This window comes from Hyperolius riggenbachi, chromosome 2 (assembly GCF_040937935.1).
Source record: "Hyperolius riggenbachi isolate aHypRig1 chromosome 2, aHypRig1.pri, whole genome shotgun sequence".
NCBI lineage: Eukaryota > Metazoa > Chordata > Amphibia > Anura > Hyperoliidae > Hyperolius > Hyperolius riggenbachi.
This window is the reverse complement of record NC_090647.1, coordinates 449,356,660-449,366,561: the sequence shown is the minus strand read 5'-3', so window position 1 is coordinate 449,366,561 and position 9,902 is coordinate 449,356,660. Positions and strand designations below refer to the sequence as shown.

The 9,902-nt window shown below is 44.0% G+C and overlaps 1 protein-coding gene across 1 annotated transcript in view; it reads right to left on the bottom strand.

Annotated features, from left to right (window-relative positions):
- Positions 1–1,818: 1,818 nt before the first annotated feature.
- The window catches only part of LOC137544666 (caspase-1-A-like), a 59,221-nt gene continuing 51,137 nt past the window's right edge, over positions 1,819–9,902 (bottom strand). Inside the window, exon 10 of the mRNA XM_068265762.1 lies at positions 1,819–1,993. Within this exon, the coding sequence (XP_068121863.1) occupies positions 1,904–1,993 (90 nt within the window). The 3' untranslated portion in view covers positions 1,819–1,903. The remainder of the gene's footprint in view (positions 1,994–9,902) is intronic.

The window sequence follows — 9,902 nt, the reverse complement described above, 5'->3', positions numbered from 1 at the left end:
AAAATTACCGGATGCCCTTTTTTAGTGTACACCTCTCCATTTCTGCATTTCTTTTAATGCTTACAGTAATGCACATTTGAAGCTCTCACAGGCCATATAAAATGGCAAGGTGGGCTGGATTTGGCCTATGGGCCTTGAGTTTGACACCTGTGCTCTACGCAGTGTTCCCCAACCCTATCCTCAAGGCCCACCAACAGTGCATGTTTTGTGGAAATCCACAGAGGTAGTTAGTCAGCTCTGCTGAGACACTAATTACCTCACCTGTGCATGTTTGTGGTTTTTTGCAAAACATGCAGGACTCAGACATACTATAAGAGCTGTTCTTAGCGCTTTTTGGCCATCAGAGCTTTCTGAGAGCTTTTTAAAAAACACTCCCATTGACTTACATTAAAATTGCTGTAAAATTGCGATTGCGGTAAAATTGAGCAATTTTACAGCGATTTTAATGTACACAAAGGAGAGGACACCGAGAGCCCAATATAGTGTAGTAAGTACTGGTAAAAAATGAATTAAATGTAAGGTAAGTATACTAATACTCACAAACCAGGGTTACCTCATAGGCAACCACTGTAAATGCAGGTGAGGAGATTATACCTGTCCCCACTCAGGATTAAGAAGTCGCTCTCCGTAGATCATAAAAAGGGGGTAAGCACCCCTCCTCCATACTGTAGGAGGTAACAGAGGCGCCAAAAGAATAAAATTCACTAAAAACTTAAAAAATAGAGGAGGCAGTGGTGGACTTACCTCCTCAAAGCAGACAGAAGATATTGTTGTTTTCGATAAAGTAAACACATTTTATTTACATACTCCAGAAGAATTTCTGCAATACGTTTCACAGGTATGGCCCCACTTCGACAACATAGGATGGAGCATTTAACAAATGTAGGTCTAAAAGACATCAGGCACCTCTGTCAAGAGGCTCCTCTGTTATCTTCTACAGCGATTTTAATGTAAGTCAATAGGAGCATTTTCTAAAAAGCTCTCTCAGAAAGCTGATGGCCATAAAGCGTTCAGAAAAGTGCTTATAGTGTGTCTGAGCCCGTACTGTTTGTGGGCCTTGAGGATAGAGTTGGGGAACTCTGCATACAGTGTTCTCTTTCATTCCTCTTTTCATAACACAATGTCCTCCTGTGGCATCTCATTGTTCAGAGTCACAATCAGTCAGTCTGTAGGCCACATGGAAAAATGTATGTATGTGCGATTTACAGTGTGCTTTTTTTTTTTCCGAAAAAAACATACCTTGCTGCATTTTTTTCAAAACACTTATAAAATGCACATAATGTATTTCAATGGTAATGCTGAGGACTGCGTTTTTACATGCGTTTTTGATTAAATAAATATGATTCTGTATTTACTTTGTTGAAAGGATGGAAAATGTTGAAAGAAACCCACAAATGCGCCAAAAATGCATGAAAATTGCAAACGTGAAGTGCAAATGCATACAAAAACATACAATGCAGAAAGCTCATGGTTTTCCACATTGCCTAGTGTGCTCCAAATTCTGTTTGTGCATTATTCCTTATGATACATATCAATACAATATAGACTTTGTAAGACTTTGTCTGTCTGTCACAAGCTAATAAGGCTGATTTTTTTTTGCCAGCTACAGCAATAGCACAGTTCAAGTCTGGTAATACAAGATATTCATAACAATGAATATATGCTGCTATCATTGGACAGCAAAGTAATATATGGCTCATTTCACTCTGAAAAAACATACTTCTTATATGTATAGGTTTACATATATTTTAAACTTTATGAGTTTCGCGTCAGTGGTCTGTTAAATTAAACCCAGTCCAAAACATGCCCAACTCCAGATTAGTAATTATATTCATATCTTATTTATTGGTATTATTTTAAAATCGTATTTTTCAAAATCAGCGAGTTATTGCACAGAATATCGTCAGTGTCCAGGGAAGAGATAGAATTTCTTCAGAAGTGTGTTCCTCTCCACTGTTGGCATCTGTGCCCTGTTCTCGAAGGAGCGCTGAACCTAAGTGGACACAAGTTCAAGTACGCAGTCAGAATTTGAATTCCATTCTTAATTTATTTTCTTTCTCCTGTGTAGGAGGAAAGTTTAAATCCTCTATGAGATTTTTTTTTCGCTTTCTGTGGTTTCACCATTGTACATATGAATAATACAAAATATTTTTGTTCGAATTTTAAAAATGAACACTTTTTTACTGTGTGGCAGATGGCGATGTTTAGAATATCAGCTGGGAGTCATGTGATGCCAGATTTTACTTCAGAATTACAGTTGTGAGTCAGGTGAAAAGCCTCAACTCAGCTATCCTGATCAGCTAAGTCAGTGTTTCTCAACATTGTATTGGCATGTACCCCTTTTAAAACCCTGTACTCACCAAGTACCCCCTAGCATAGTAAACATTGTCACAAGAACCCCTTGACAAATCTATATTTTATCGTAGTACATGATAATTGGTTCAAAACAATTTTCAAGCATTTACTATTGCTTTTCATTAGCTAAAATACTAGTTTGGCGTTGTTTAAATAAGAATAATCATTTTGTAAAACTCTAAATTTGTTATTCTTGTTTAAGTATATGAAGCCCGAGTACCCCCTGAAACCATCAGAAGTACCCCCTGGGGTACGCGTACCACACGTTGAGAACCTAGGAGCTAAGTAACAGAAACTATTGATGCAAGCACTGAGTTACAGCTAATGTATTCATGTGGAAAGACTGTTAACCCCCTTGCCGGTCCAATTCTCGCAGCAAGGGTGCAGCGCAGCACTTTAAAATTTTTTTTTTTTTTAATCATGTATGTTTTAATCATCAGGCGTGGCGGTTAGCGGCGAATCGGCGGCGATCGTAGCATGCATGCAGCAAGCACTTTGCAAAATTATGCAAATCGGCCCAGCGGGGCCTGAGAAATCCTCCTGCGCAGGTTACCCCGAGCTGAGCTCGGGATAACAGGCACTTGGCCTCGATTCATCATTCTCTTTGAGATAACTTTTTCCAGTTTGTTAAATTACCGAATTCGAAGTTTAGCGATTTCTAGTTTTATTCATCAAGGTTTTTCCTCATTCGGTGTGAATTCGATAACAATTCGGTAACCATTCGGTAACGTGTCGATATTTCCATTTTACAGTGGTACTTTAACACAAGGCCATAAGATTCCCATGGAATTGTGGGTAAAAGGCAGTCCTTTGAGCACTACGTAGCAACATTCTGAATAGGGCTTTACACCTGGACCAGGATTCTGAAAGTGGTTGGGACAATCCCACAATTTGATAGGAGCCTTTTCTAAAAAATTATAGTGCAGCTAGCAAATTAGTTAACCCTGACACTGCCTGTGTTCTCTTACAAGATGATTCAAGAGAAATGCAGATGTCGTGTTATAGCAAATAAATCTATTCTCTTACAAATTTATATGGTTGCAGACCTTATTCTTGCCCTTCTGCGCCTTTGAATCACTCTCAGCTGATACATAACCACTTCAAATGGCTTCTTCTTCTCTGTCAGCAATGATCTGACAGGAATAATGACAGAGCAGTGAAGGAGATAACTAATCCTAAATGTAACGCTAAACCACGCCCACTTTCTTTTTCATGAATTGCACTTTATTCCGTTTTAGCGAATCGTTACCGAATCGTTACCGAATGTTCGCTAACAGCTGTAAATAACTTTGATGAATCCTGAAATGAAGTTAACAAATTCGGTATTTTACCAAACTGTTGTTAACAAATTTGCTAAGTGTTGATGAATCGAGGCCAAGGAGGTTAAGGCCAAGTTTACATAGACGGTTGTGCAGTGGTTATACCATGGGTGAGAGGTGGTTCAGATCTGAACAATTGCCATTCAAACTACACTCCCATTTTTATACATGCAATAAAATGAGACCCAGTTCAATTCCGAGGGACTCCCTCTCCGCCACAACTGCTGTTCAAGGACTTTTTACCAGAGCCCCATTAGCAGTCACTTCCAGGATTCCTCCAGCGCCTTCACAACTACCGTAGCGTTCACGGGACACACGAAGTTCCCACTGTACTTCGCCCCCACAGGCAATTCCCTACTTTGTGACATTGCCTCTCTCCCCCGCTGTGGACGAGGGGATGACTTTAGGACTAATGGTGTAAAAGCAGCGTACGTTAAAAAGGGGCGCTGGGAAAAAAGGGCGCGGGGTTTTAAACGATAAGCATGGATAATGTTTAAAAATGAATTGTACTGTATTTAGTTTAAAATTAATGTTTTATAAAGTTATAAATCATTAAATAATGTGCATGAAATCGGCAATTGTAAAAACGTTAATCTTCCGTTTAAATAGTGAAACGTATAATAACGTTTAAAAAAAAATTACTAAGTAACCCTCCCTGTACCTACCCCTAACCCCTAGACCCCCCTGTTGGTGCCTAAACCTAAGACCCCCCTGTTGGTGCCTAAACCTAAGACCCCCCTGTTGGTGCCTAAACCTAAGACCCCCCTGTTGGTGCCTAAACCTAAGACCCCCCCTGTTGGAGCCTAAACCTAAGACCCCCCTGGTGGTGCTTAAACCTAAGACCCCCCTGGTGGTGCCTAAACCTAAGACCCCCCTGTTGGCACCTAACCCTAAGACCCCCCTGTTGGTGCCTAACCCTAAGACCCCCCTGGTGGTGCCTAAACCTAAGACCCCCCTGGTGGTGCCTAAACCTAAGACCCTCCTTAGTGATCACTGTATTGTGTGTAGAATAATGTTTTAAAAACAGTAAGGGATAAAATATATTACAATTTACATTACGTACTGATCGCTTTGTTTCGTGAATAATAATGTTTTACAAACACTAAGGGATAACATTTAAAATAATGTTTTATTGAAATAGGAAACGTAAATCATCACAAGCAGTTATAAAACATGAAAAATCTTGGGCGCCGTTGGAAAACGTTATTATTCTCGGGCGCCCTTTTTTCCTGTTCGGCGCCCAGTAAACGATAATTATTATGGGAGTGAATGGCGGCGCCTGATTTGTCCACTAGCCTCCTGCGCCCTTTTTTACTGTTTCCGTAAAAGCACCCTTTTCTCTGGGGTCAATGCAGGGCCGGATTTCAGCCAAGGCCACCTACAGACCTCACAACTGTCCCGATTTCGGAGGGACAGTCACGGGTTGGGGGGCATGGTCCCGCCTCCCACTTAACCCCCCCTGCTGTCCCGGGCTGTCTGCATTAGCCAGTGCTGCCCTTTAGTCAGGAATGTGGCAGAAGGTGGCCGAATTCATTTTTCCTTCTTCATGGGTTCCCCCTTCTGGGTCTCCTCTCCTGTTGCTGATCGGAGGTGCAGCTTCAGTGTATTTCACCTGCACGCAGCGATATCCCCTCTGTCCATCCTCGTCAGTTCCAGCCGGCTACACACTACTTCCTGTTCTCTGCATGTCACGTGATTACACAAAAGGGACATGCAGAGAGAAAGCAGTGTGCGGCCAACTGGAACTAATGAGGATGCACTGAGGGGACATCGCTGGGTGTTAAAGGCTCATACACATAAGCCACAGTGGTGGCTCGAGCCATAAAAAAAAAAAAAAAAAAAAAAAGCAGCGACAGCTCGTCGCCAGGTCCCTCTGTGCTACAGCTGTACACATGGCGCACAGAGGGACGGAGATTCGGCGGAAGTTGTCGCCGAAGGTTCCTCCCCCTCCGCCGTCCCCCCGCTGTTAGCTCCATACATTGTGTATGGAGTTGCTGTCGCTAGTCCGCATACACATGGCGGACTAGCGACAGTTGCATCGAAGTTGCGGCGACAGCTTTTGCCGGTGATTGACCAAGTCAATCGCCCGGCGACAGCTCTAAGTAGCGACGGTTCGGGGCGCGCGCGCCATACACATGGGCGACCTGTCGCCGCAACACGCGCGTGCCACGTGGTTGCGGCGACAGTTGTAGCCCGTGTGTATGGGCCATTAGTGAGATTACAGGACATGACCTGCAGAGCAAGCAGTGTGCGGCCAGCTGGAACTAATGGGGAGGATGGACGGAGAGGACATTGCTGGGTTAAGGTGAGCTATTACACTAATGTATTTATTGCAGGGAAATGATTGCCACAAAAATGAAATTCTTTCTGTAGCAATTGTAGCAATAATGGCAGCTTAAGATCTCCATGTGTATAAAACTGTCTGTCTGCGGCTTAAAATATTGCCATTTTTCATCTGGGTCACTATTTTAACCACTTAAACCCCCGCGGTACGAATTTCTCCGTCCCTTTTTTCCCCCCTAAAAAACCAGGGACGGAGAAATCCGTACCTTCTGCGCTACCGCCGCTGTCCGCGCTCCCGCCGCTCGTGCGCGCGCACCCGCCGCTCGTGCACGCCGCCTGCTCGCACGGAGATCAATGAACGGGAAAATCCATTCCCGTTCGTTGATCTAAGCCCCCGCAATGATCGCGCTGCTTTTATTAGAAACAGCGCGATCATAGTGATTCTCCCAGCCTCCTACTGCTTCCTGTAAGCGTTCGGAAGGACGCTTACAGGTCGCATGTAAACAAACACACTGTGGCCATCTTGTGGCCAAATAGTAAACTACACCCTAAAAGCATTTTACATAAACAAACATTACATTTACACAATAAATTAACTCATTACCTCCCACACTCCCCAATTTTTTTTTATTTTTTTTTGTAATTTAAAAAAAAAAAATACAATAAAAAAAAAAACATAAATAGTTACCTTAGGGACTGAACTTTTTAAATATTTATGTCAAGAGGGTATAATACTGTTACTTTATAAACTGCGGGCTTGTAATTAGGGATGGATGCAAAACTGAAAAAAATGCACCTTTATTTCCAAATAAAATATTGTCGCCAAACATTGTGATAGGGACATAATTTAAATGGTTTTATAACCGGGACAAATGGTTAAATACATTTCATGGGTTTTAATTACAGTAGCATGCTTTATTTAAAAACTATAATGGCCGAAAACTGAAAAGTAATAATTTTTTCCCACATTTTTTCCTATTTTCCCATTAAAACACATTTAGAATAAAATAATTCTTGGCATAATGTCCCACCTAAAGAAAGCCTAATTGGTGGCGAAAAAAACAAGATATAGTTCATTTCATTGGGATAAGTAATAATAAAGTTATAGACGAATTAATGGAAGGAGCGCTGAAAGGTGAAAATTGCTCTGGTGTTCAGGGGGTAAAACCCCTCAGTGGTGAAGTGGTTAAAAAGACTGCCAAAAATCTCCCCTTCATCATATTTATAACATGGCGATTATGTTGATTACCCCTTTGTTAGATCACCGGTTTCATCAAATGTTAATATGAAGGAAAATGAACCAGGATAGAAAGAACCAGTGTGGTTTGAATTATAAAACAACATATTTTTCTTATGAAATCTATATGGTTTGTGTGATCATGGGTGTGTTGGGGGCGTGGTTAAGGGTGTGGCAGGGGTGTAGCCTAAGTGTCCCTCTTTCTTATCTCAAAATGTTGGGAGGTATGCACTTAGGCCATGACCAAGGGCACCAGAGGAGCAAGGGCGAACTATGGGCAGCAGGCTGGTACTAGTAGTTCAACTGCTCAAACAGCCTGAGCGCTCCATTGTGGTATTGTCCTTCCCGGCTGTGCAGACAGTGTGCTGTAAACACTACTAGCAGCCAGACCCAGTCCGCGGCCACCCTGCTTCAGTGTTTGGCTCACTTAGCCAGCTGCAGGCAGCAACGGACATCTGGGTCTGGCAGTCTAGGATGCAAGGGCAATGAGGAGTATGCAGGAAATTTACAGTGACACGCACCTGCCGCCGAGCTCAACTCCGCCTCTCCCCCTGTAATTATCAGTGAAGGACTGTAGGTGCAGAACTTGCTGATTACGTCACTGAATATGACTGGGAGTCTGGCTGTGTCTGTTTCGCGGGACTAATGACTGCAAGATGCTCGTGCCTGGAGTGCATCTGTATGCTTATAGCCTGCTAACCCCTGTGAGTTCTCAGGAATGCCAAAGTACAACACAGGTAACGTGAAGCTTCCCATCCACTGAGCTTTCCGTCCAGCTGTGTTCAGAGCTGCCCTTACCTCCACCTCGTCTTATCAGAGATCTAATGCCTCAGATAAAGCGACAGAGCCATCACCTGGGAAAGGGAACCACAGGCATAGAAACCTTGTCCCTACAGACAGCACCCATGATTGATAGGAGTCATCTCTACTAAGATATGAATGGCGTACCCCTCCTGCTTCCTGTAGTTACTATTTAAAAAGACAGGGACAGAAGCATACAGTAAGGGGTGGGTGATGAACTGCAGAGTTGGAAAGGCTAATGTGTAGAGATGTCGCGAACCTCCGATTTTCGATTCGCTAACCTCCGCGAAAGGTTCGGTTCGCGAAAAAGTTCGCGAACCGCAATAGACTTCAATGGGGAGGCGAACTTTGAAAATTTTAAAAAATTCTACTGGCTAGAAAACATGTTTCAAGAGCTCTAATACCTGGAGGCACACCTGATTGAGTGAAATACACATCACTGCTGGAGGACCCTCCCTCCCTCCCTCCCTCCTCCAAGCAAGGTCCTTATACCATTTGACTCAGTTGTCTGCCTACACTAATTAGTTATGGGACAGCTGCTACACACTCTGCTAGGGAGATTTTAATTAGCCTCTTGTGGGCCTCCTCCCACCTCCCTCCTCCCTTCTCGAGGAGGGTCTCTTCTGCCAGGGAATTATACTATTTTAAAAACCAGTATACATCATACCATGGCTGGGAATCAAACCCAGCTCTCACTGTGTGGTGGGCAAGTCACCCTAACCACTGTACCACTACAGTAGTAAGTGAAGCTGGCCTAAAATGTACCATTTATGCTCAATGCAATAGAAACAGGTTGCTTACAGGGAACCTTAACTGAGAGTGATATGGATGTTTCCTGTAAACAATACCAGTTGCCTGGCAGTCCAGCTGATCTTTGTGACTGCAATAGTGGCTGAATCACACCCTGAAACAAGCATGCAGCTAATCCAGTCTGACTTCAGTCAGAGCACCTGATCTGCATGCTTGTTCAGGGGCTGTGGCTAAAAGTATTAGAGACACAGGATCAGCAGGCGATTCAGGCAACTGGTATTATTTTAAAAAGGAAAAATCCATATCCTTCTCCGTTTAGGTTCCCTTTAAGGATTTGTAGCATAAAAGCCAACTCACATTGGCTGGGATTTGAACCTGGGTCTCACTGTGTGGTGGGCATGCACCCTAACCACTGTACCAACTCAAGCTGGCCTAAAAATTACCATTTATGCTCAATGCAATAGAAACAGGTTGCTTAAAGAGAATCTGTAACGTTAAAACGTCCCCTGGGGGGTACTCACCTCGGATGGGGGAAGCCTCAGGATCCTAATGAGGCTTCCCACGCCGTCTGCCGTCCCTCGGGGGTCTCGCTGTAGCCCTCCGTACAGCGGTGACGTAATATTTACCTTTGCAGGCTCCTGCGCAGGCGCTCTGGCTGCTTTCGCTCCGAAGGAGGCGGAAATACCCGATCTCAGTCGGGTCCGCTCTACTGCGCAGGCGCAAGTCTCCGGCGCCTGCGCAGTAGAGCGGACCCGACTGAGATCGGGTATTTCCGCCTCCTTCGGAGCGAAAGCAGCCACAGCGCCCCCGCTGGAGCCTGCAAAGGTAAATATTGAATTGAACAGTCGGCACAGTCGCCGGCTGTTCGGAGGGCTGCAGCGAGACCTCCGTGGGACAGAGGACGGCGTGGGAAGCCTCATTAGGATCCTGAGGCTTCCCCCACCCGAGGTGAGTACCCCCCAGGGGATCTTTTTGTCGTTACAGAGTCTCTTTAAAGGGAACCTTAACTGAGAGTGATATGGATGTTTCCTGTAAACAATACCAGTTGCCTGGCAGTCCAGCTGATCTTTGTGACTGCAATAGTGGCTGAATCACACCCTGAAACAAGCATGCAGCTAATCCAGTCTGACTTCAGTCAGAGCACCTGATCTGCATGC